At 40.9% G+C, this 27107-nt stretch overlaps 3 protein-coding genes across 9 annotated transcripts in view; 2 read left to right on the top strand and 1 right to left on the bottom strand.

The window, feature by feature from the left end:
- The window catches only part of SLC11A2 (solute carrier family 11 member 2), a 40132-nt gene extending 31141 nt beyond the window's left edge, over positions 1 to 8991 (top strand). For all 4 annotated transcript variants that reach the window (XM_039514275.1, XM_039514274.1, XM_039514277.1 and 1 more), the window contains exons 16-17: positions 642 to 695; positions 7076 to 8991. In XM_039514275.1, the coding sequence (XP_039370209.1) occupies positions 642 to 695; positions 7076 to 7153 (132 nt within the window). In that variant the 3' untranslated portion in view covers positions 7154 to 8991. The remainder of the gene's footprint in view (positions 1 to 641; positions 696 to 7075) is intronic.
- Positions 8992 to 10226: 1235 nt separating this feature from the next.
- Positions 10227 to 15212, bottom strand: HIGD1C (HIG1 hypoxia inducible domain family member 1C). 4 transcript variants are annotated; one of them, XM_039514289.1, is made up of 6 exons: positions 14398 to 14539; positions 13272 to 13335; positions 13076 to 13139; positions 12684 to 12786; positions 11351 to 11485; positions 10227 to 10898 (listed from the first exon to the last, which is right to left on the bottom strand). In XM_039514289.1, exons 4-6 carry the CDS (start codon positions 12775 to 12777, stop codon positions 10834 to 10836), a joined length of 294 nt encoding a protein of 97 aa, XP_039370223.1. In that variant the 5' UTR covers positions 12778 to 12786; positions 13076 to 13139; positions 13272 to 13335; positions 14398 to 14539; the 3' UTR covers positions 10227 to 10833. The 4 variants fall into 4 exon arrangements, with proteins under 4 accessions (XP_039370223.1, XP_039370220.1, XP_039370222.1 ...); XM_039514286.1 differs by lacking the exon at positions 13076 to 13139; XM_039514288.1 differs by lacking the exons at positions 13076 to 13139; positions 13272 to 13335; positions 14398 to 14539 and adding an exon at positions 15174 to 15212.
- Positions 15213 to 15855: 643 nt separating this feature from the next.
- Positions 15856 to 27107, top strand: part of CTDSP2 (CTD small phosphatase 2) — an 81493-nt gene continuing 70241 nt past the window's right edge. The window contains exon 1 of the mRNA XM_039514285.1: positions 15856 to 16566. Within this exon, the coding sequence (XP_039370219.1) occupies positions 16551 to 16566 (16 nt within the window). The 5' untranslated portion in view covers positions 15856 to 16550. The remainder of the gene's footprint in view (positions 16567 to 27107) is intronic.

The following is a 27107-nucleotide window of genomic DNA, read 5'->3' as shown; positions in this document are numbered from 1 at the left end:
CATAGAACTCTTACAAACACTAAGTACTGGTAATCCTCACCACCCACCAGGTGCATCATTTCAGATATGTGCCTCAGTTTTCCATAAGTCAAAACATGCTGAAGCTCCACTCAGTTCTGTGCTCAGTCCACTACTCCTTGCAACTTCTTACCATTCATCCCAGTTCCTTTTGTGACTCATCTAATAGTCTGATGGGGGAGAGACCTTCTGAATCATGCAAAATTCCAGATCTGTTTGTGTGTAAGAGGGGACAATTATGCATTTGTTTTAAAAAAAGAAAAAAAAATTAAAAAAGGGGAAAAAGTCTGTCAACATGCAGTTTGACTCTCCTTCATGTGTCTGCTCCTGTATCTCCAAGTTTCTACTTATTGTGAAAAGTGTGTCAAAGTTTAAAACAGCTTATAACCATGCTCAACAATATTGAATAGCTTTCACAATCTCAGCAGGCTTAGTATGCTTTAGCATCCTTAACGTTCTCTGTAGAACTCATTATGAAGAGATTTGGTAACTTGACTTTTGAGTAATTATTGAAAAATAGCATCTAGTAATCCCTCCATGTTTCCATTCATTAAAGTGCAGCTGCGAAAAAGGTTGTAACTTGCAGCAATGTTTCTCATAGTTCTCTCCTTCTTTAATTCCAGAGCTGGCTGTGTCTGATTGCTCTTGGGATCTCCTTCCTGGCCTGTGGGCAAACGGTAAGCGTCACTAGAACAGGGCTTACTGAAGAATCACCTGTCGCTCAAATTAACTAAACACTGGGTCTGTCTGCACACAGCAGGTAGCCATCAGAGCCAGTGCGTTTCTATGGTTTACTGTGTGAACATATCCAAACGTATGTGCAATTTGCACGGAAAATACTTGTGTAAGTTTGTTGTATAAAAGCTCAGATGTACATACTGGGAAATATTTTGTTGTTAAGATAACTAAAGAGATGAGTAAGTTTCCTTGCTGATCCCCTCTAATCACACACATCTAATCACAAACATAATGTTATGTTGCTGCTAGAATAGATGTCTGCTTTGCAATGTAGGAACTGCATGTAACTTACCCATTATCCAGACACTAACTGGCTTAACAGCCTGGCAAAGAGACACTCTGTGTTCCAAAATGACACTTCCATTTAGCTAGTTCTCTGCCTCTGAAGTCTTCCAGTGAATCTGTAATACAAGCTGGTAAACAGAAATCAAGCTGCTTGGACCGTATCTGAAGTATTAATCCTCCTTCTCACAATTAGACAAGCAACGTGTAAAGTCTGTGACACTAAGTGATGCAATCTACCTCCACAGATCAGAATTCAGTTGTATTCTATAATCTCAAATTGACCTGTTTGTTTCACACTCGAAACACATTAGAAAATAGTTACTGGTTTCAGTTAATCAGCATGAATATGGGGTGCAGAAATTCCTTCCTGGAGGTGGGAATTGTGTTGGAGAAATCCTAGCCCATAAACACTAGAAGTCTAAGCATTAGAGTTGTCATATTTTTTCCTACCTGGTATGTGATTCTGGTGATCAGCAAGGGTAAAAAAATAAATCAGTGTTTACAGGTTGTTTATGATTCTGTGACTTATTTTGTATGTATGGCATTAATAGAAATTTTCTCTGTATTTTCTGCAATTTCCTGTATCATGACTCATGGAGTGTAACGTAACAGAATATGCCAAAAGCCTTCCATGATTTGGGTCTCCATTTTTTTAAATTAACTTACTTTCACTTCCAGTCTGGCCCTTTATACTTTCCCCATTGTACTTCCTGCTGCTTCCACCTCCCGAGGCAGTCTGCAATCTAGTATTGCAAAGGTCACAGTGAGAAACATGCATTCCTTTTCTCTGTTTGGAAAAGACTGCACATTTTGTCCTAATTTTATCATGAATTAAGTGGGTATATCCTTGCGGATATAATATTGTTTTTAGGGGAGGGGGTGGGGGGAATGTGTGTTCATCAGTGGATCCTGTAAAGCAAACCTGTAGGGAAACTGAAGTCCTGGATCTTACTGAGTAAAATTTTTCTTCTATTACTATTTGATAGAAGTTTTAGCTGATAACTGTGTGTGTAAGCATTTGTGTTTGCATTGAGGTATTTTCACTAGAATTCAACTGATCTCAGTTCTGTCCTTCATCTTATGTGCCCATCAGATATTTTGATCTTTACTAAATTTTAGTTTGTGCATTAGTTTTTTCATCCCTTTAAGAGAACTGGGTTCAAATCCTGACATGGGTCACAAGTGAAAGTGGCTTCCAAAGGACTTCTCAATCCCTCTGTGTGAACCTCCCAAAAGCATGGCATGGTTGCAGTCTGCTCAACAGAGGCTAGGGACTGGACTAGCCGGGGTATTACAAAATACAGGATTGGGGTCCCCTGGAAGATCTGTGTGGGTTGCACGGCATCTCCCCTTGCTTTGCCTGACTTAACTCATGCTATTAGTCCTTCACTCTGCTGATCACTAAAATTAGTCCTATTTATTTTTAAGTGGGAATATTTTATTGAGACTGTCTAATATAGGTATGTTTTCAAGCTTAGTTTCTGTAGTTCTAATTGGAGACAAGGTTTTCTCAGAATTCATTGTCTTAGTGTTTATCATGTTCATCACAAGAGAGGTGATTCTTCTGTGCAGATAAAGGGGGTTATCCATGGCTTTCGGAGGGTTGGAGAGACAGATTTCACAAGGGAACGGTAGCTTTTTTCTTTTTATTGTAATGCCTCTTGTTTGGACAAACTTCAGACTGTATGGGACATCCATCATGTCGATGGGAAGTGAAAGATACCGGTATGTCCAGAGTAAGTGTGGAGAATGCCTTTAAATATTTTCCTGTATGGAAATGGGATGTGGTTTTCACTGGGTGGTGTGAGAACATTCAGTCTAGTTCAGGCTGGACCACTTCCATGTTCCTGTCCATTGTAGCAGTCAGAAATAGATACTGAATGTTACAGTTGCTGTCTTGCCAAAGCAAAGGCATACAGCCAGATTCTCCCATTGCCCTGCGACTTGCCTTAGTCCATTATATCCGCTTTGCACTGGGGTTAAAATGCTATTGAATCAGAACAGTAAAAGTTTACACCTGCTTTGCCCTAGACTACACGAGGTGCAGGACAATGGAGAGTCTAGCCCATAGTCTCAAATTGCTAGAGTAAAGCATAAGCCTCATGGTTTCCAATAGTAGTAAAGAACACTTACATGTACAGCTCCTGTTATGATAATAAGTGCAGACATACAGGAAAAAATAAACTCCCAAGTGCATAAAAGAGTTGGTTTCATACATTTGGTAAGGAATTCAGTGTTAGGAAGGCTGTAACTATGAGCAAGAGACACGATGAATTTGTGATGGCAAAAATTAAAGCTGCTAATCTTTTTTAATGATCATTTTGACTAAGCCTACAAAGTTGGCTAATTTACTCTTAGTCAACTGACAAAACATACTTGACTTAAGTATTAATGCTTGATATAAAGAAAAAAATTACTTCACTTAATGTTTTAGTTCAAAATTCCAGCTAGAAATCCTGAGTATGCATCCTACTTACTGCCAGGGTTTGTAGTCTTATATCTAATTCCGCTGATTTATGTGTTAATCTGTCTTCCTTTGGCAGCAAAATTACATAGACTGTCTAACCAAAGGCACGTTTATGATCTAGAACTGCTGTTAGGCTTGAATCTAGCTGCCTTCATTAGCTTATAAGTTCCTGTAGTTTAATTTTTATGCCTTAGATATTAATGCATTTTAAAAATTTCTGGTTTGTAAAAGTGTCAAAAATGCATGACAACTGTGAACATGTATGACTGTCACTGTTGGATATGATGCGAACTGTATATCAAAATCATGGCTATATGCAGCAGCTTCTGTATAAAAGTCCTCTTAGTGTGCTATAATTTAGCTTCTATTCTATTCTTTGTGAAACTCAATTTTTTTTAATTGAGCATGAATCAATTTGTATGCACTACATTTTCAATTAAAAGAAGAGACACTTTTTCAACTTGGTTTCTTGGGTCTTTTTTTTTTTTTTTTTAAATTGCGACACCCAGTATGTTGCTTTAAAAGAAACTCGTATTGATGCCCAAATGATTGAGATGCTATAGTTTTACTGGCCCTGTACACTAGATTGCATGCAAAGCTTAGTATTTCTGTACTAACTCTCTCCAAGCTGTGCATAGTAACTTCTCACTAACTGCCGTTGCCAGAAATTGTCACTACGGTCCTTGTTCGTGCAAGACATTCAACTATTCTCCACTCCCTTCAGGGCAGTATTGAGTGCTTCTGCTCCCAGCAATAGCAAAGGATTGATATGCTGTTAGCTTGTGCAACCTGACTGCCTGTATCTAATTCTTGCTAGGGTTCAGTTGAGCATTTTTAGAGGTGTCTTTGGGTGGCTCTCTTTGGAAGACCAACTTACCATTCTGCATTTAGACCATTTACTGCCACATTTCTGCATGTCTTGCCACTTCCTCATCCTCAGTCAAAATAGCAAATGCACTAAACCAATCTGATTGGTTTTAGGCTATCTCGCCTCCCCACTTACTCACAAAACAAATCAAATGCCAACATATTTTGGCCAGGAACAACCTTAATAGGGGATAAACTCTGCTTAGTTGGACTAGGAATGAATACAGGTAATTGGGTGAAATCCTGTGGCCTGATCTTATTCAGGAGTTCAGACTTGGTGATCTAATGGTCCCATCTGGCCTTAAAATCTATTTGGGAGTGGGGAGGGAATTCTTAGAAGCAGGCATTGCACACTCCTTTCTTTTTTTAAATAAGCCTGAACTTTTGCTTCTGTTCAAAAATTGATCTTTGTGTTACTATGTGATATGGGAACTTTCTTTCCCATTTTTTATTACAAGCTTTCCCTATCTGCTTTAAGTGAACTGGAAGCTGTAAGTAATCCATATTATTTATTTCTCTTAGAGGAAACACTGAATTTGTAAGCTGGCTACAGGCCTTTAATTAAATTAATACCTATTTAGTTTCTTTGTTTCTACCATGTAAGAAACACTGGTAAGTTTCAGTCCATTGAAAACTCTTGTCTTGCCTTTTGATTTCTTACAACTGAATTTTTTAACAAATTTTGAATAATTAAGCATGAACTTAATCTTCACAGAGAAGAATAACTTTATCTCGTATATCCGTGGAATCAGGCAAACTTGCATGTTGATGTAACAGGAAATTATAACTGAGAAAGATACTGTCCTTGATTCCCCCCAACAGAAACAGTAATGGGATATTGCATCTGTGTCCCTTGCATGTTTTTGTAACATGTATTGATGTGAAATATTGTGTCCATTAAATAAAAACTTATCAACAGCCATTGCTCTCATAAGCTAACTTGTAAATCAGACACAAATCCCTTTTAAAGGGAGTCCTCAAACTACTGCAGCTGAGACATAAACTGGATACAAAACAGGATTTTATAAAGCTGTAACTCTTGGGTCCTAGAGCATAGCAGCATATTCTTTGGCTGGCCACTAGTGACTGAAGCCTGTCCAGATATAAGATAAATAACTGGTTATTATCTCTGGCTAATTGAGAGTGCACCCTGGCAGAGAAAACCTGTTGCAATGAAACAGCATCCACTGTTTGCTTCACTAAACTTTCTGTAACAAATTCACACTACTTGAAAAGGGTGAATCCCGTGTTCTGATAAATGGAGATTGGGTTTTCCTGTTGGATCATGCTCTGTGCTCCTACTGTTAATAATCTAGTAGGTAATTAATGTAGAAGATGTACTGTAATAAGTGATAATCAGCATGAAAAGACGGAAAAATCTGTCTCCTGTCCTGGTGGCTGAATCACCTTTGTTTTTTAATCAGCTGCATGTTGCTTCAGTCTTTCAATGACACTCCTTCAGATTAATCAAAATAACTTTAATAAATCAGTTAATTGTGGTACAGTATTTTTTATCATATTTATAACCAGTCAGATTTACTGCTGCTGATTAAAGAATAAAAATTGATTTAATGCTTTGGTTTTAACATCTAACAGCCTCACAAAACTTGGATTTTATTTTATTTTGTATAATGAAAGTGGCAGGACCAAAGAATCAGTCATCTGAGTTAACTAAGATTCTTGCTTATCAGATTATGATTTAGATGACCTTATGAGCTACAGTAAAACCTCAGAGTTACAAACACCTCGGGAATGGAGGTTGTTCGTAACTCTAAAATTTTTGTAAGTCTAAACTAAATGTTATGGTTCTTTCAAAAGCTTACAGCTGAACATTGCCTTAATAAAGCTTTGCAACTTTACTATGAAGAAGAAAAATGCTGCTTTTAACCATCTTAATTTAAATTAAACAAATCACAGAAACAGTTCCCTTATTTTGTCAAATATTTTTCTAACTTTGCCCTTTTTTAGTAGTTTACGTTGAACACCGTACTGTACTGTATTTGCTTTTTTTGTCTCTGCTACTTCTTGATTGCGTACTTCCAGTTCCAAATGAGGGGTGTGGTTGACTGGTCAGTTCGTAACTCTGCTGTTCGTAACTCTGAGGTTCTACTGTACTGTATGGCTTGGAGCTACTTGGCCTTCTGGCAGTACCAGTTCCTAAGGGCTTGTCTACATGGCACTAACTGGCTGCATAGCCTCTGCTTCCATGCACCAAAAATTCCATAGTGTGCTTTGACATCCTGCTGTTTCAAACACCCTGGCTTGCTGTGCACTAAATCAGGGTGTAGGCAAGCCCTTAGTGAAATAAAACTGCAGGGTATGTAGCAGTTCAGAGAGAATAGCACTTAACGGCTGGAAAAGAACTTGGTCTTGGTCATGCCTCTGTGCCTGTGACGTGCAATTGTCTCAATTACTACCTGCCCTGGAGAAATAGTCTCTATATGGACTCCAGGCCAGGCTGCTTGCATTTCTGGGTTGTACAAGTCCTATGAAACTCATTGTCTGAACAAAATAAGATGTTTCTGTAACACTTCAGGATTTCAAGCATTGATCAAGGACTTTTAAACAAAGTTTTAGGCTGAAGAAAGCCAAAGCACAAAACCCTCTGCTTAGTGACTGCAACCTAATCACCCTTGATTTCATTGTCTTTGGCTTCTGTTTCAAAGTGGTTTCCCTAATTTTCTTCTTTGCCTTCTCTAGTATCAGCTGGGACTTACTACTCACCCTGAACTCTTCCTTCTGAACAATGTCGATGCAGACTCAATTGTGACTAGATGATTCCCTGAACTGCAGTAGCAAGAACAAAAACAATTTTGAAGCCTCTTTGTGCTGCAGAAAAGGATTTTCCTTACTTTTGGTTAGTTCAGAAACGGGTATGGTCAAGCATCATGAATGACGGAAAGATTTCCTCCGAGAAGGAGCACAGGATAAAACTGACATCTGCAGAGGAGTGTCAGATGGAATCGACAGACATTGCACTTGACATCAGCCATGAAGGTTCTCACAGGACCAGTGAAGAGCCAGAGTCAAACCAGTTCATAATATCACACACCCTATGGGTTTGTCTTCCTTTTAGGTACTCAAAATATTTTCCTTAATCCTTTTTTTAATTGTAAATTATTTGGGTAGTAAATTATAGATATTTGAATCTCCTTATGAATTTAGATCTAAACTTATTCTGCTTGGTGTTTCTTAGGTCAACTAAATGATGGGACAGTAACATGTTTTCCAGCTTTTGGAAGATTGTCCAAATGAGTAATGTTAAGATTTTACATTTGATTTTGAATGATCTCATTTATGAAGTACACTAAGGAGACTACACAATGAGAAATAATTAACTCAAAAGCCTGGGCAGATTCTGAAGTGCAAATCCATTGGAGCCTAAGGAAGACGTGTACAAGGTTTCTGTAAAATGCAGATTCTGTTCTGGGCATGCCCTTCCATTTCTGCTCCCTTCTGTCTAAAAACGCCTTCCCTATCTGTCCAGGTACTTAGGTGCTCAGTTACTATAGCAATGAGTCCTATCATCTCAAACCTCTCTAGCCTCCACTGTGGCGATCTGAAGAGGTCTCCTGCTCCAAGAGCGTGGCAATCCTCACTTCCCTGCCCACCTCTTCTAAGCATCTGGCCAGTTCTTCAATACTGAGCTGCTCTAGGATTTTATTTCAGGTGCTTGCCTGGCCCCCAACAGCTACATTGCTGACTGCTGCGTAGGAAATGGTAACTACAGTCTGTTAGTCTATAAGGTGCCACAGGATTCTTTGCTGCTTTTACAGTGTAACTGGAATGGGAGGACACAAAGGGTTGTATCTTTGTGCATTCAGTCTAACTTTGTTTTCTTTGTCATCACATCCCAGCTTGTATTTGACCGACAGTGTGTTGAAATGCTTAATTCTCAATTTCAAACATCAGAGGTAGAATCCTTGATTTAAGTATTGGTCTATACAATTATAGGAGTGGACACTGCTCTATTCAGAGTGCTCACCATGGAAGGTGCCTGTTAACTACTAAGTCCTGAAGAGGGAACTTCAAAATTTCTTCATGTAGTTCTTCCAGCCATAAATGTAACTGAATAAATCCATGTGCACAGTTACACAGCAGCTTCCCATCTATAGGTGAAATGTGGCCTCTTGTTTTAAGCCAACCAACAACCACAGAATGGGGTTAACTTTTCCTGGGGCTAGCTTTACACAAATGGAATTGAACATGAGCTTTGCATTTTCATGCCATTTCAAGAAGTCTTGAATGATTTAGGATAATTTCTGAGAATTGGATGGTTCCAAACTCAGAGCTTGAGGCCATGATATTCTGGGTGGGAAAGTCTGTTTTGTTTTGGGTTTTTTTGAATGGATAAATCTTTTGCAGTTGTGCAAAGAACCCTGAGGCAGGAACTGCCTTCAAATGCAAGATACCCTGAATTATATTTTTATAAATGTCTAATGTGGTCTTAGTTCTGAGGCATCTTACTTCTGTTTTTTAATTAAATCTCTTACCAATGAAGCATTTCTATCCCTGTGTATTTGGCACTCATTTATTAAATATATTGATTACATTTTGATTTGTGATGAACATGATGGAACCCTAGACTGTCAAATAAATGTGTCAAATTCACTTTAGCTTTTTCTGTTCAGGCTTCATTTGCTTAAGAAATAATGCTGATATTCTTCAGGTCAGATGACCCAGAAAGTTGTTAACTTTCACTGGCTGTTTTCTGTACAAGAACAGACTGTACAGTATGAACAACTGCAAAAACTTGTAGCTGTTACATGCGAGGGAAGACGCTACCAGTGTGAGTACAGAATGCAATACGCCAGAGGATATTCTCTGCCTCCCACCTGTAGTGAGACCCTAAAGTCTGGATTGAAGTGTAGCATGGGCAATGGTGTCCAAGTTTCCACCAGTTAATGTGGAAAGATGTAAACGTGCTGTAAATGTTTTTGCAAAATGAGTCTTATTCAGATACTCTTACTCACACTAAAGCTTTGTCTACACTACCACTTTTGTCAGTCAGGAGTGTGAAGAATTAAAAACCACACACCCCTGACCGACATCAGATTCACTGGCAAAAGTGCTGGTGTGGACAGGACTATGTCAGCAGGAGAGGGTCTCCTGCCAACATAGCTAATGCCACTCATTGTAGGTGGTTTAATTATGCCAGCAGAAGAGCTCTCTCCTGCTGGCAAAGTGCGGCTACACAGGAGACCTTACAAGCGGTACAGCTATGCTGCTGTAAGGTCTGTAGTGTAGACATAACCTAAATCTGTTGCAGGTGGTACTTGCTTTTGTTTTTTAGTAAATTCCATTAGAATGTTACCTTGACCAATGTGGATTAGGCATCTAGCAAGCGGCTTCTGCTTGCTGCTGTAGCTACATACAAGGGGCACTAAGGATCTTGGTTTTAGGCTGAGGAATAGTCCCCCTCAGCTGATTCGCTTAAGAGGCAGGCTGCCCCTAGCCTTGGTCTCCACCCCAGTTGGTGCTAGCTGTAATTTGGTGCCATCTTTCTGTGGCAGGCAAGTCTCAGCCTGTACAGTAACTGAACCAGGAGTCCCTCTGACATGTGTGTTATCGCTGGGGAGTTCTTAAATAGCTGCCAGAGCTTTTGTTTGCAAACACTATTGCTTTAGTTGAAAGGAAGAGGCTCTTGTTGTAATCTCATTACTTGCATCACATTAATCACTGCTGTGGTTTAGAGAGCATCTTTGTTAAACCAGATATGTCTGGCAGGTGAAGGTCTCAATAGCAATGACGTGAAATATGCAACAGGCCAAAGAGCAGTGAACCCAGTATTTCATAGTGAGCACCTGTTCAAAATCTAGTTATTGTAGCTATAACTATTGGCTTCAGCGAGTTGAAACATGAGTGTTTTATTGTAACGAAGTGGGTTACTCCTCTATATATACAGATTTAATAAATAAAATTATTTAAAAATTAAAAGCATAAACAGCAGCCTATTAAATATATTGGCACAAAACATTTAGACAACCAGGAATGGTACAAGACATTGGGCTACTCAGGTCTTCTGTTAACTGTCTACTGCTAACGCCAAAGAACAATCTTGCAATGCTCTCTTTCCATACTGTAGCCCTCTTTCCTAACTAGGATGCACGGGATGTACTGCAGCATTCTGAGCTTGATGTAGGGAGATGGCTGCCTCTGCCCCAGATAACAATTCTCCTCCTTGCACAGTACTCTAGCTGGCAGGGACTGCTGAAACATTGGTACTGACTGTGCTGTCAGTCATGATGAGTCTATTGCCTCTAGCATCATAGACATGGATATTGTGAGTTTAGGTATTGATCCCAACAGTTGGCTTTAGCGTAGAGCAGCCATTCAATGGCAGAGCTAACAGAAGTCCTGGTGATTATTACTTAAAATTCTTACAATGTTTACATATAGAAATTCTAAATAATACTGAACATATGCTTTCCTCTCCTGCTTGCTCCTATGGAGTTGGTTCACTTTTTGGTCCCATTCTTGAACTGAGGTTTAACGTAATCCTTATACATAGAGAAGAGAACACCTAACAAAAAAGAGCAGATACTGTTACCTATTGGTGTTTTTCATTTGAAAGATAGTTCAGCAATTACTCTTCATGCAAACAGTTTGGCTTCTTTTCATTTAATTATAATGTCTGCAAACTAGCATAGGTAAAATTATTTAGCAGTAAAAATGTCTTCTCTAAATATCCTAAAAAATAAGTGGTGCAAGGAGGTAACAGCTGGACGTTAAATGGTCCAATAAATCCCAATTTGAATAGTTATATCATGAATCATGAGCTACAGTGATTTACAGAAGATATAGCTGTTAGCTGTGAAATGGGAGAATACTTGCTGAAAGTAGAGGTAAGTCAAGCAGCCTATGAGTAGGCTCACTACTATATGGGCAGAAGACTACCCCATCCGCCCCCCAGAAAAAGGCTCAGCTACTGCAAAGGTATCTTTAAAAAGGTTTCTGCTCAAAACAGTATCTTACCTATTGTTATTGCTCCTACGACAAAGCCCTGTGCTGCAACTCTCATGTGAATGAGATGGACTGACATTTTCTGATCTCCTCTGTGTTTTAGCTTGTAGAGACCATAGCCCACGACAGCAACAAAGCCTGCCATCCCTATGCATTCAGAAGGAGGGTGAAGTTCAATAAATGTGTAGAACCAGAAAATGTAACTTTGGCTTAAAGAATGTCAGATAAATTACTCTAAATACTACATTCCTTAAGCTAAAATCTACCAAACAGTGCATAGGGTGAGGAATGAGCATATTAAGGGTTTGCAGAATCTGCCCCTTCTGACCTAAAAAAGTAGTGTTTACCAAATGCTAAATTAGACATGCTGTTTGAACAAAGCATCCAACTTTCTGTACCAGAAAATAGTGTAGCTATATCCACTCTCATATTATCTGACTTCTTTTCTTTCTGAAGTAGGGAAAGAAGCATCAATTAGAGGTTTAATTTTATCTCTGCTTTTTTTTGCTTTTCAAGTTAAGTCAGGGCCTGTAAATCACTTTCAATTACTTTTGTTATTTGGTATATAAATTGAATAACTAAATTATTCTTTTATCTTTCAATTAGAACCACCCCCACATGCTGCAAAAAAGCAATCTGTGTCCTTGCAACCTGCTAAATTGACAACAGTGTATACAGATTAGCCTGTGTTCATTTAGTCTGGTACATACAAATCACTTTAAGGTTTAGAAGAGCTTCTGTTCTGACAGTCCTGCTGTTGCTGCTAAATGTTAGGGAAGCCTAATGAAGTTTGATGGATGAAACTTGGTGAGGCTTCTCCTTGCCTTTCCAGGTCTGCACAGTTCCTGAAAACCTAGTATTCTGGATGTGACTCATCTCACTTAATATATTGGTTTTTAAAGGAAGGTCTGATTCAATGGTGTGTGAATATAGAAACCTGTAAAGCTCTGTTTCTGAGGGAAGAAGCCCCATGTAGAAGGTACTAGATAGGAAGCTGCACAATTACAGTAAAGACACCTTTTAAATGAAGGTTATAACAGGCTTCCATCAGACTACTGATAAAGTAACAGCCACCTTTGCAACAGATCTATACTTTACTCTGGCCATCCTATTATTACGATAGAGTAATGGTGTACGACAGTTGACAGTGGAAGGAGAAAAACCTTTTCACGCTATCAATTTTGCTGTTCCATGTTTAACCAGTGTACATTTTAGCTATTTCTGGAAAAAATCTATTAACCTCCATTACTAGCTGAAGAGATTATTTCTGAGGAAAAACAGGCCAGAATTATTGCAATAAAACCCTGTCCATAGCACTCTGTGTGCACAGAAAGATTCAACTCACCTACAGGAACAAATGGAGAGTCTCTAGCTTTCCGTGTCAGTTTAGAGACTTGACTGTCCTCTTCCTCTGCAGACCAGCGATCATCAGAAGACATTTCTCACGTCTGAAAACAAGAGAACAGGGCTGACAATTCAAATCCAGAGATTCTTTCCTTCTCTGTTCTCCGGCGATTACTTGCTAAGGCACCTCTTACTTATGAGACTCCCAGGTGTGAGAGCAGCTAACTTGCAAACTGATCCTGGTCGTACGTAAGCAGATTCCTTTTTTCTAGTTGTCATTCACTTAATGCAATATCATCTGCCGCTTAATCTCATTTTAGAGGCCCTCTGGTTCCCTGTTAAGGGTTTTATTTTGGCATTGCAATTGGGCTGGGTGAAGTTTGTCACTTATACCTGATCAGCTCTCCAAAGGATACCTCAGCAAGACATGCTCGGAAATGAAGCTGCTTCTTCGTAGCTGAATAAAGAGATACTACTTTATTTTTTTTAATGGATGTTTTAGAGACCCATTGCCCCTTTCCTGGAGAGGAAAAGGGCAAATATAGTGCCTAGCTGTAAAAAGGGGAATAAGGACAACCCAGGGACTTACAGACCAGTCAGCTCATATTCCGTATCTGGAAAAATAATGCAGCAAATAATCAATTTGTAAGCACCTAGAAGAAAATAAGGTATCAGTCAACATGGATTTGTCAAGAACAAATTGTATCAAACCAACGTAATATCCTTCTTTAACAGGGTAACAAGCCATGAGGGAAGGAGTAGATGTGATATCTTGATTTTAGTAAGGCTTTTGATACTGTTGCTTGACATTCTGATAAACAAACTAGAGAAATATAGCCTTGACAAACCTGAGGTGGGTGCAAAACTGGTTGGAAAATAGTTATCAATAGTTCACAAGCAGGCTGGAAGGGCATATCAAGTGTGGTCCCACAGGGATCTGTCCTAGGTCCTGTTCTATTCAATATCTTCATAAATGATATGGCTAATGGGAGAGTACACTGATAAAGTTTGTGGACCAAGGTGGGAGAGGTTGCAAGCACTTTGGAGGGCATGATTAGAATTCAAAGGTATATTGACAAACGAGAGAAATGGTCTGAAATAAACAAGATGAAATTCAATAAGCATATCTGTGCAGTACCACCATTAGGAAGGAATAATCAATTGCACAATACAAAATGGGAAACGATTGTCTAGGAAGGAGTAGGGCAGAAAAGGATGAGTGGTTATAGTGGATCACAAACTAAATATAAGTCAACAATGTAATATTGTTGCAAAAAAACCCAACAACATTCTGAGAAGTATTAGCAGGAGCATTGTAAGCAGGACGTGAGAAGTAATTCTACTCTATTCCACACTGATAAGGCCTCAACTGCTGTATTCTGTCCAGTTCTGAACACCACAGTTCGGGAAAGATGTGGACACTGTGGAGAAAGCCCATAGCAGAGCAACAAAAATTATTAAAGATCTAGAAAACATGACCTACAAGGAAAGACTGAAAAAATTAGATTGGTTTGGAAAAAAGATAGGGGGAGGGGAGGGAATGATAATCTTCAAGTAGGTAAAAGTTGTTATGAAAAGGAGGGTGATAAATTGTTCTCATTATCCATCTAGGACAGGACAAGAAGTAATGGGCTTAAAGTGAGCAAGGGAGATTTAGGTTAAACATTAGGAAGTCTTCCTAACTGTCAGGGTAGTTAAGCACTGGAACAAATTACCTAAGGAGGTTAGAGGATTTCAAGAACAGGTTAAACAAACACTTGTCAGGGATGGTCCACATAATACTTAGTCCTATCCTAGTGCAGGGGCCTGAACTAGATGACTTATTAAGGACCTTTCAGGTCCTACATTTCTAGGATTCTGCCCCATACAGCCCCCCCAGTACCCTCCCCCTATTGCCCCTCCCCACTACAGCCACCCAGCATCCTTCTCTTCCCCCCACAGCCCCTCACTACCTTCCCCCTATTGCCCCTACCCCATACAGCCCCCCCTTGCTCTCTCCCCCTTTACAGCCCTCCAATGTACTCCCCTATTGCCCCTACCCCATACAGCTCCCCCAGTATCCTCCCCCCATTTCTCTGTCCCCCTTACAGCCCTCCAATGTACTCCCCTATTGCCCCTACCCCATACAGCTCCCCCAGTATCCTCCCCCCATTTCTCTGTCCCCCTTTACAGCCCCCCAGTGCCCTCCCCCTATTGCCCCACCCCATACAGCTCCCCCAGTATCCTCCCCCCATTTCTCTGTCCCCTTTACAGCCCCCAGTGCCCTCCCCTATTGCCCCTCCCCATACTGCACCCCAGTATCCTCTCCTCCCCATTTCTCTGTCCCCTTTACAGTCCCCCATTGCCCCTACCCCATACAGCCCCCAGTGCCATCCCCTCCCCATTGCTCTGTCCCCCTTTACAGTGCCCTCCCCCTCTTGTTCTTTCCCCCCCTCCCAGGACCATCCTACATGGCCCCGCCCACCAGGCGCACGAGCACGACTCAACCCACCCGTCTCCGGCCGGCTGGCCGCGCCTCCTGGCCAAAGCCCCGCCCTCTTTGGCTCGCGTCACACAAGGGCAGCCAATGGGCAGGGTGGGGGCGGGAGATGGGTGATCGCAGCTCGCGCTGCTTCAGGGTGGGCAGAAATGGCGGGAAAGGGCGAGTCGCTCCCTGGCCTAGGCCCCGCCCGCGCGGGCCGGGTTGCGGGCGCTCCCCATGTTGCCCCCACCCCCGAGGCTAGTAATTGGGCTGATAACGAAACTGCCCCAGTCAGGTGCCCCCCCCCCGGGGCAGCTCGTCACGGGGCAGGACGGTGCTGGCCAGGCCCGCCTGCAGCGTGGAACGGGAGCCATGGAAACGTGGTGTCCGCCAGGGCTCCCCCCACCCCCAAAGGCCTGGCCCAGCTGCGAGCGAGGCCTTTCCACACAGGACAGCTGCAGGCCCCTCAGCCCTGCTGTACCAGGGCCAGGGGCGGGCATGATGGAAATACACAGCCTTGGGTCGCTGTGAGCTATAGGGCAGCGCCCCCCCCCCATATACCACCCTACCCCCACTGCCGTGTTCCCCTCACAGCCCCCCGATACCCTCCTGCCCCTGGCCGCCCAGCATTCCCGGCTACCGGTCTCCACTGCTGCCCCTGAGTCGCATGCTGGAGGGAGCTTCTTCCAACCCCCCCCCAATCCCAGCCCCCCCTGCTTCTATTGCTTTCATTTCCTCCTGGCTCCACACCTAGGGGCAGCTTTGGGATCCTCCGTTAGCTTCCATCTCCCCTCACGCAGACAGCAGCAGCTCGTGTAGTCCTTAGCTTAATTTCAAAACTAACCCACCAATTTCTTTCCCAGCCCATCAGTAGGTTTTGTACGTCACAAAAACCAGCTCTTGTTATCTAAGACATGTATAGCTTCCCCCCCACAATGAGTGTGGAAGCTGAACATCTCACAGTCTTTAATGCATTTAATCTCACAACACCCCTATGATATAGAAAAGTGCTGATTTCACAGATGGGAAACTGAGGCATGGAAAGACTGGAGCAGCTTGCTCAAGGTTACACGGGAAGTCTGTCAGCGCCGGGAACTGAAAATAAGCCTCCCTAGTCCTCTGCTTGCATCTTAACCACTGGGCCGTTCCCCCTTCCAATAATCTCTTCTACCTGGTTCAGCTGTTTCCTTGACTGCACTGCGAGCAGTGTGAGAATTGAGCTAGTATCCTGTACCCATGCTCACCACCTGTGCCTGCAATTTTCTTTTGTGTGCCCTGTGGGAAGAAGGTAAGGAAGCGGGCACTTTTGTGGCTCCTGTGGCATCCCTGAGATTGGCTGAATGGCTGTAAATATGCCAGTATGTAAGTGACTGGAGCATCCTTCCATCAGGCAGAAAACATCTGTGTATGGCTCCTGGAAAAGGTAAGTGATTTTCAAAAATTGATACGGGTTTTTTTTAAGGGAGGGGGGACAGTTTGCTTGTGGGAAGAATAATAAAAATAACAGGAGGAAGGGAGTGTTTGAGCTGATTGCAGTCCTGTTGTATGGGACAGGCTGCAAAAGATGTGGGGCTTTTTTGTTTGACCAATGAAACCATTTAATATGATGTGAACCTTTAAGGAGAGGAACACAGCCCCCAAAATAACACAGCAGGGAGCTTGAAATGAACTTCGATGTACACCAGGGGTTCTCAAATCTGGCAGTGTTGGCTACCTGTTAATAGAGAGGACATCTCCCCTCTCAAAACCATCCTGTTGCAGTCAGGCATCAGCCCTATGCAGCTACTATAACAGCTTATGTGGAAAAATAAAGCAAGGAAAATATTGAGGTAGAGTTATTATCTTTAATGCAATGCATGTTCTTTTTTTTTTTAAATCACACCTCAGTTTTTGCTCTACATTTCACCCTTTCTCTCATCTCTGGTACCTGGCACATGTTTCTCTGTCACCAGGTCCCTTTCTTCTCTACTCCTCTGCACCAGCTGCCTGGTTCCCTTCCACTTTGAACATTCCTTCCCCCGTGGAGGTTTCTGGTCCCATTGGCAACTCCTAGTTCCTCTCCTGATGGTGGCTGGCGACTCCCCATTTATTTCATCCTCCTCCTATGTAGCAGCCTCTCCTACTAGAGATGGCTAGGTTGGCTCCTCCTCCTTGTTTACAGCTGCTTTTACAGGCATTCAGGCAATGGGAAACTAGGAAAAGCCAGCACCCTGTGACGTTTCAGCTCTCCGCAGACTACCGGCACGGACATGCTCCATTTTATTTAACTTCAGTTTCACCATCATGTTCAGTAATAAACAGTGTGATATAAACACTAGGGTAGGAGTGTGTGGGATAGAAGTAAATTGATTATGATTGAGAGATCAAGCCTGTCTGGTTTAAATGTAGCTTTTAGCCCATTCTTCGCTGTCACCGATGATCCAAATTGTTGTTAAGGATAAATTTGGGTGATGATATGCCTGGTTGTTTTAGTGTTAGTGTACCTCCAGCAGGACACACATCAGTCACCAAAGAAAGCCCATTCACAGTGCTGTTCCGGCTGGTACTTACATGTCTGAATGATGTATTTAAAACATTAACAGGAACAAGATGACAGCAGTACAAGTAACATTCTGCCAGTAGTAGTGATGGGATAATTAGCAATAACTCCGCAAAACAGAAGCAAAAAAAAAAGCACCCCCCGAATTTTTTTTATTTAAAAGGCCTGAAAATGTTATCACTCCCTATATATATATATATATATATATATATATATATATATATATATATATATATATATATATATATATATATATATGGGGGGGGGAGAGAGAGAGATACAATAATTAAATATTATTAAAGAACATTCACTGAACCAGGAAAGACGAGTTTGACTGACACCTTTGGGAGTTCAGATTTAAGTACCACTCTAGATATATCCAAACACAACAGCTGAAAGCATAGAATTTATCCATATTTTACAAAGATAAACGTATTGCAGAAAGGAAGATGTCCTGGAGAGGGAGCAGTTGCTAAAGAATAGAGAGAAGAACATACATAGAAGAGAATCCTCACTTATGATTAATGAAATATTTATTCTGTGCCTGCGAAGCATATACTTGCACAGCTTCATGCTCAGAAAGCAGAGGAATTTGGTAGTGCAGATACCAAGAGGGGCTCTCACTGTTATTATGACTTCCTAGAAAGTATTACTAGCATAACTAAACACCTGCTGCTGTACCACTACATGCTGTGATTTTGTCTGCCCTTACAAGCACTACCTTCCTCAAGGATAATGCTGCAGCAAGTGAGACTGGTGATTCAGTAGGTGTCAGTCTTCCCGCTGAGTGAGTACTGACCCAATGTTTCACCATGATGTTAGAGGGCAATGCACTGCTGGATATGGTGTTTTGGGTATAATGTACACCCAAGACCCTGACCATTTGTCATCATTAAAGATGTTGTGGCTTTTTTTTTTTAAACAGGAAGAGGTATGTGAACTGCGATGTCTTGTCTTAATTCCAGTGCTGCTAATTGAAAACATAAGAACTGCCATACTGGGTGAGACCAAAGGTCCATATAGCCTGGTATCCTGTCTTACAACAGTAGCCAATGACAGGTGCTGCAGAGGGAATGAACAGAACAGGTAATCATCAATTGATCCATCCCCTGTCACCCATTCCCAGCTTCTGGCAAAGAGGGTAGGGACACCATCCCTGCCCATCCTGGTTAATAATTACATTCTGCCTGCCTAAATTTCTTTTGCAGTTTAGACAAATGGTATTTGAATCAGACCCATAGGTATTTCACCCAATGGTGCATTGGTGAATGACCTAAGAAACTGCACCAGCCACATGGTCACACGCATTTTCTTTAGTCAAGGGCATATTGTGCTCTTATGTCAATGGATTTGGACTCCAAATATCTGAACCACGAGGGGAATCAGTTGCTGGATGCCAAATATCTGAACAATGTGGGTGGGGTTTAGAGGGATGTCATTTTCCATGGGAACTAAATACGGTCTCACACAGGAAACACTACATTGTGCCCCTAGAAGGACTGACCCTGTGATCACAGCTGAAGTTTCTGTTGAGTGTGAAGACATGAAAATATGAGTAGTAATAATTTTAGAGAAAAATATCTGAAATATGCCAGTCAGGTTAGAGGTGGATAGCTGATAGAGTGGAAATTATTTGAATACCCCTTTTTAAAGATTTTACAGCAGGTGCCCAGCAGGTGGCAACATCTCCTCAAACAGACTATTAAAAAAATGGAATGTTCAGTCTACTCTGTTTACCCAAGTGCTGCTTTGTCGGTAGTATTTTATGTAATTCCCCTAGTGTTCTAATAAACTGGTTAATGAGAAGAGAAAAGTAATGGCTCTGGATCTTTAGGTTGTTATCCGGAGAATGAGTAGCAAAGGGTTACTGAAGCAAGCAATACATGATTAAAATACAAGTGTAAAAAAAAAATAATTTCAGAACAGTCTAATTTCTTAAGCCCCATGTGTTGATCCAAAAGAAAATATGTAATCGTTTTTGTAATAGCTGGGACTGACACCTGCCAGAAGCCACAACACACATCTGAACAGGTACGGCACAGATTCCAGATCCAAACCCCAAAGCTCCAGGGAATGAAATAGAAATACAATAGTTCCAGATTGCTGGCATGGCCCTTCCTGGACTTTTATCCCTGTTACAACACCACCAGATTGATGTGCTGGATTTGGCAGCCTCTCTGCAAGGGAGGCCCAGGATGGGAAGTTTAGAGATGTTGCAAATCAGGAGGAGAGGGGGCTCAGAAAGCTTTGTTAAATGCTGACTCTGCCTAATCTGCATCAGACAATACTAAATACAATGTAATTGTAACCGTGTCAGTACCTCAGTCACCCTCCTTGTCTCTCTCTCATACCAAATACAACACCATCAAGCCAAAACTTCTTTGAGCCCTAAAATAAACAACAAGAAGCTCAAGAAGGAGGAGAGGAGAAAGGTTTGAGAAACTTAGCTACATACCGAGGCTTTATTAGGCAATTGGACTAAAATCTAGAACAGGTAAATCTGAATGAGACAGAATTCCATTGATTTAAGTTTCAGTAACACCCAGTAACAACCAAGATTGGGACCCGCTAGTGCTAGGTGTTTTATCAACACATGAGGTCAGGATCATCATCCTGAAAAGCTAACAATGTAAGAAAACAAGCAAAATATGAAGGGGGAGAGGGATACAATCAAATAGTTGTAAAATGGGCTATCTGATTTGATTTTGACAGCCAGTCACTGTGTTGGTGTTGGGTTTTTTTCTTTTTAAGATACTGTTAAGGTGAGGAAGGGCCAGAATTTCCCACATCTATTGTTCGTCTGTGAACAATCTATTCTAATCAAATTCTTATAGGGTCCCTATCATTACCATTGTATCTAAGTGGCTGTTTACAGTATGCATATAATTATTTTATTCAAAATAAGTACCTCAGTTCTCATTTAAAAGTACAGTGCCAGCATTCCAGCACAAAAAGCAGTCCCCAAATTAAAAAGGTGCATATCCCAGCACTCCTGAGTTGCCTTATAGCAACAAACCAATGTGTGTAGCCCAACACTCAAGCAACCCTACAACAGCAAACTGGTTTGTGCAACGTGAATGCTTATAAGCTATCAAGCAGTAACAAATCACTATGCTTATGCAGCTGAAAGAAGCTTTTGTAAGGAAGGGTTTCAGTTTCAGATTTGCAGGTGTTATAAACGAGGAACATTTATTTAAAAATTATGAACAGTAACATGACTGTGCTCTTTTAAGTATGGCTGTGTCAACTGTATATCTGCACATATTTCCTCTAAACTAGTGCACACGCACACAAAAAGACTGGCTGAATGAAAAATAAGTTCAGCATTTCAAAAATGCCTAATAATAGAGGGGGACAGGAGGGAAATGCCTAATCTGTTAGAGAAAATGTGAAACACAGAATCCCAGTTTGCTAGTCTGTTTTAAAAAAAGCGTATATGCAATGCTGATGAAACTCAAGCCAGATCATATTCACATGCTAGTTCCCCAGAACAGTGTAACAAGTATTGCTTCATCTGATTTTACATTAAAATACAAAAATGTGGAAGTTATGTTTCTATTTTTATAAGAAGTTTTTAATTTTATGTCCTTATTTGACAGGATAAACACAGCTGCTGAAAAATAATGTAATTGCATACTGCTTCAGTGACATGTACTGATAAAGGCAAAGCAAAATCAGCTGCCGCTTGCACACTGCCAAACCCTGTCATTGCTATGCACAGCTCCGCTCAGGTCAGCCATAAGTGCTTCATTCCCAGAATAAACAAGTCTCTTCACACTCACATTCCTGCCCACTTGTGCACATGCACAAATACACAGGCACACTCCATTCCCGCTACCCTTACATGCACCACACTTACGTGCCTTCCCTCACACATAGCAACACAATAATTTCCCCTGCATACACATATGCCCAGAACACACTCAACACCATTTCTTTCCACGTAGAGATTTGCAGCACTCTCCCCCTATAGACGCACATGCTCTCACTCCCCTTCTGTGCTGTTACCACAGCCCTCATAAGTTCACATCACTTGCTATTATTTCAGTTGATACTGATGTGACTGCTTCTCAGGGAAGGACTAATCTACACTCTACCCTACAAACCTTAGAAGATAAATTTAAAGTCGAACAGATCAGACTAACATCCAAATATTTATCAAGATTTATCAACAGATTCCAAGGCACTGCAGTAAATTACTGTATTTACTGGGACTGCCATATTCCTTTCTGACGTAACTCATCTGACTTAGTGGAATTACACCAGAGAAGAATTTGGTCCAAGATGTGATTTGATTTCTTTTGCTAGCATGAGATTCATCACAGGTCATTTTTAAATCCAACAACAGTGTATCAGTTTGGGTCAATCCTGACATTGCTGCTGTGTTGTTTCTAGTGCCTGTATCAGCCAGTATTCTTTCTGTTGATGCTACACTTGTGAATCAAAGCAGCTTACTCCTTCCATGCCCAGTATACTACTACGGTGATGGCTGGCACCTCTAAAATTTACAAGATACCGTGTTCACAACTGACAGCAACTCTGGCATGCTTGTGGAGATGGTGGTTGCCTAGGAACAGCAAAATATTTGGTGACTTTCCTTCAGAGAATTGTAAGCGGATGGACCCCTTCAGTGTGCATATGGAAAACAAACAAAATAACCAAACTCTTCACAGCTTTCCAAAGAAGTAGTTCTAGGAGAAAAGGTGGAACTAGAAAGTTTAAATGGGTTTAAAATGCACTTGATCAGAATCTCCCATCCCTAATTAAATTTTTGCTATTTTCCAGAAGATCTCTTTACACACTTGCAAATGACTTCTATCTGTTTGAGTGAACAAGTAATCCATCAAAGCAGTCTTGATGCAGACTCTTTCATAGAACTGCCCCTGTCAGGGACAGACCGATGAGTGCACATGATTGTGCTTTTCCCCAATCCGCAGGAAGTTTCACCTTGTAGGAGCAGGCTATTCTCTCTGGCAAATACACAATGCCACATGCTGCAAGTATATGAGCTTCCTGACAGCATTGATGCTATTACGATATAGAGATCTGAGTCCACATTCAGCCCAAGTAAGCAGGTGTAATTTCAGTGAAGCCAATGGAGTTTTCCTACTCCAGGACTACACTTGGCCCCGAATTTTTATGTCTGCTACCTGGTTGATAGAATCATAGAACTAGAAGGGACCTCAAGAGGTCATCTAATCCAGTCCCCTGCACTCAAGGCAGGACTAAGTATTATCTAGACCAGGGGTTCTCAAACTGGGAGTCGGGACCCCTCGGGGTCACGAGGTTATTACATGGGGGGTTGCGAGCTGTCAGCCTCTACCCCAAACCCTGCTTTGCCTTCAGCATTTATAATGGTGTTAAATATATTAAAAAGTGTTTTTAATGTATAAGAGGGGTCACACTCAGAGACTTGCTATGTGAAAGGAGTCACCAGTACAAAAATCTAAGCATTCCTGATCTAGACCATTTCTGACAGGTGTTTGTCCAACCTGCTCTTAAAAATAATGATGGAGATTCCACAACCTCCCTTGCTGCAATTTAAGCGCATTGCTTCTTGTCTGATCCTCAGAGGTTAAGATGATGATGTAACAAAGAACAAAAGAAGAAATACTTGTGGGAGGAAAGGATTTTATATCCCATGTTTTTTTGACTGTTATGAACTTTTATATCTGAGAAGGATTTTAGCCATTTGAAAAGACTTGTTTATCTCTGTCCCTTTTCAGCTTGCTGATTTCCCCTCCTCCCCTAAGTAATACAATGTTCTGTGAAGCCAGCTGCTTCATTATTAGTGTCACACATTGTGAAGTGTTGCATAAAATAATTCATTGTCTCAAGCATCTTGCTACTTTTAATTCAGTACAGTTACAAATGATATACATTCACCTTATATTTATATATACAGAGTAGTTTCAACTAGGGCTGTCAAGTGATTAAAAAAATTAATTGCACAATTAATCACACTATTAAACAATAATAGAATACCATTTATTTAAATTTTTTTGATGTTTCCTACATTTTCAAATATATTGATTTCAATTACAACATAGAATACAAAGTGTACAGTGCTCACTTTATTTTTTATCACAAATATTTGCACTGTAAAAAACAAAAGAAATAGTATTTTAAATTCACCTAATACAAGTACTGTAGTGCAATCTCTTTATCATGAAAGTTGAACTTACAAATGTAGAATTATGTACCAAAAAACCCCTATATTCAAAATTTAAACAATGTAAAACATTAGAGCCTACAAGTCCACTCAATCCTACTTCAGCCTATCGCTCAGACAAACAAGTTTGGTTACATTTGCAGGAGACAATACTGTCCGCTTCTTGTTTACGTCACCTGAAAGTGAGAACAGGTGTTCGCATGGCACTGTTGTAACTGGCGTCACAAGATATTTACATGCCAGAGGCACTAAAGATTCATATGTCCCTTCATGCTTCAACCACCATTCCAGAGGATATGCATCCATGCTGATGACGGCTTCTGCTTGATAACTATCCAAAGCAGAGCGGACCGATGCATGTTCATTTTCATCATCTGAGTCAGATGCCACCAGCAGAAGGTTGATTTTCTTTTTTGTGGTTCAGGTTCTGTAGTTTCTGCATCTGAGTGTTGCTTTTTTAAGACTTCCGAAAGCATGCTCCACACCTCATCCCTCTCAGATTTTGGACGGCACTTCAGATTCTTAAACCTTGGTTTGAGTGCTGTAGCTAAATCTCACCTTGGTACCTTCTTTGCATTTTGTCAAATCTGCAGTGAGTGTTCATAAATCAAACAATATGTGCTGGGTCATCATCTGAGACTGCTGTAACATGAAATATATGGCAGAATGTGGGTAAAACAGAGCAGGGGACATACAATTCTCCCCCAAAGAGTTCAGTCACAAATTTAATTAACACATACTTTTTTTAACGAACATCATCAGCATGGAAGCATGTCCTCCGGAATGGTGGCTGAAGCATGAAGGGGCTTACAAATGTTTAGCATATCTGGCATGTAAATACCTTGCAACACTGGCTACAAAAGTGCCAAGTGAATGCCCGTTCTCACTTTCAGGTGACATTGAAGCAGGCAGCAGTATCTCCCATAAATGTAAACAAACTTGTTTGTCTTAGCGATTGGCTAAACAAGAAGTAGGACTGAGTTGACTTGCAGGGTCTAAAGTTTTACATTGTTTTGTTTTTGAGTGCAGTTACATAACAAAAAAAATCTACATTTGTAAGTTACACTCTCACGATAGAGATTGTGCTACAGTACTTGTTTGAGGTGAATTGAAAAATACTATTTTGTTTATAATTTTTACAGTGCAAATATTTGTAATAAAAATAATATAAAGTGAGCACTATACACTTTGTATTCTGTGTTGTAATAGAAATCAATATATTTGAAAATGTAGAAAAACATCTACACATATTTAATAAATTTCAATTGGTATTCTATTGGTTTAAACAGTGTGATTAATCAAGATTATTTTTTTAATCACAGTTAATTTTTTTAGTTAATCGTGTGAGTTAACAGTGATTGACAGTCCTAGTTTCAACATTAGCACCCCCCCTTAAAATATATAACTCCCCTACCCAACCAAAAAAAAAAACTTGGTGAAAAAATAATTTAGCTTTTTAACATTTGCAGAAAAATATTTCTTTAAGTTTTTCCATTTCCTCTCGGTTTCTGCTTTGTTTCTATGAAAGAAATTAGTACTTGCTCCTCATTTTATTTGTGACAACACAGCATTCACTGGAACGTGGTCTGAAATGCACAACATGAGAAATGGAGAAACAGTCTTCTGGCTTCCCGTTGTGGCCTCTTCCTAAGTGAGTCCACTCACCTATAGGTCTTGCATAGGATGGAGAGAGATGTTAGCACTAATATAGGTGTGTCATACAGAATGAAGGGTAGTTGGAAAACTTCCTAGAAGGACAAGAGCCAGAGATTTATCTAAAACAGCCCCTGGAGACTGAAATGAACATCACAGCTAATGCCCTTTGCTCTTCCTCACAAACCCAAGGGCTAAGAATTCTTAGCATATCACCTTCAGAGTGCTTTCCAAAATTCCGCCAGAATTTCTGTAGAAGGGTTATTTGCATCTACCTTACTTTTGTAGTTAATAGCTTTCTAGCTTTGCTATTTGAGACAAGTTCTTGTTTTTTCTTAATAGTTTCTTTAACAGTGGAAGCTGAATGTAACCACCCAGCCGAATGTAACCATCAGATTTGATATATCTATACTCCTCTGGCTGGACTGACTCTCCACTTCATTCTTCCATGGTAGATAAACTTGAGTTTCACGCACTTCACTGTACATGGGTCTCAAAAATCAAGGCCTTGCCTGCTTTAGGTTGACTTTAAAGATCCTGTGGTGCTTTCTTAGAAGGAAAATGTTTGCCTCAGTTGCCAAAATTTCCCTCAGCTGGTGGTGTGCAGCGTGTAGTTCCCTAGCTGTCGTCTTTCACCACAGATATGGCTGCATTTTAATGAAATTGTAGGTATAGCGCTTATGGCATGCCCTAGGATGTGTGTATCTTTTATTATCATGACTGTGTCCTCTTCTTGCATCAGAAAGTGCAATCTACTGACTTACTCTAATACTGATTAAAAGATCTTAAGGACCTCTCTCCCTGTATCTGTGCGTGACACCAGGACTGAGGCCTGACTTTGAAATGGCCGAACAAGCCTCCTCTCTGAAAAAGAGACCCTGTGCCTTTAAATCCACAGCAAATGGAGAAAAACAAGCTGTGATTTATATAAGCTGGGTAATCATGTGATTTGCAGGAAAGCTCTCTCCCTCTGCCCCCTCCCCTTCCCTGCTTCCCCTCCCCACACTGGCCTCCAACTGGCATGCAGCACAGTTCCAAGAAAGAGGCACCAGCATTGGGGCCTGAGCAGGGGGCGGAAAGGAGAATGGGGCGGGGTTCAGTCAGAAAGAGAGAAAGCAAAACAAACAGAAGCGAGGCGGGAAAGAAGAAGGAGGGGAGGCGGGAAACGGGGTGGGGTGGGGAGAGGGGCCTCCGCATTGTTTTCATTTCTGCAATTCTTCGCCCTCCATAGAACTACATATGGGCTATAAGAAAAGCTGGTTTTCTAGCTCTCAGGCACTTCACAAACCCTCGAAGCCCAATTCACAAACTGATCCCATCAGCAGGTTATTTATATTCATGCTAGCAGGGGTAAACAAATAAATAAATTGTAGACTGTTTACAGTATTCTGGTAGTATCCAGTACCCACACAATGCAAAAGCATCCCAGCTACCAGTGGTGAAGAAAGGAGAAACATCTTCATGTCTTCTGCATGCCAGCATTTGTGTGTGTGTATATGTGTAAATACCCCATATTTACCCTTCGATTTATTTTATTCATTAAGGCCCAGAGACATTTTATTCATTTAGTAAAGATTAAAAAAACCCAACTCCATGTGAC

This window comes from Mauremys reevesii, linkage group 25 (genome assembly GCF_016161935.1).
Source record: "Mauremys reevesii isolate NIE-2019 linkage group 25, ASM1616193v1, whole genome shotgun sequence".
NCBI lineage: Eukaryota > Metazoa > Chordata > Testudines > Geoemydidae > Mauremys > Mauremys reevesii.
Note: the sequence above shows the minus strand (reverse complement) of the source record. Positions and strands in the feature narration are given on the sequence as shown.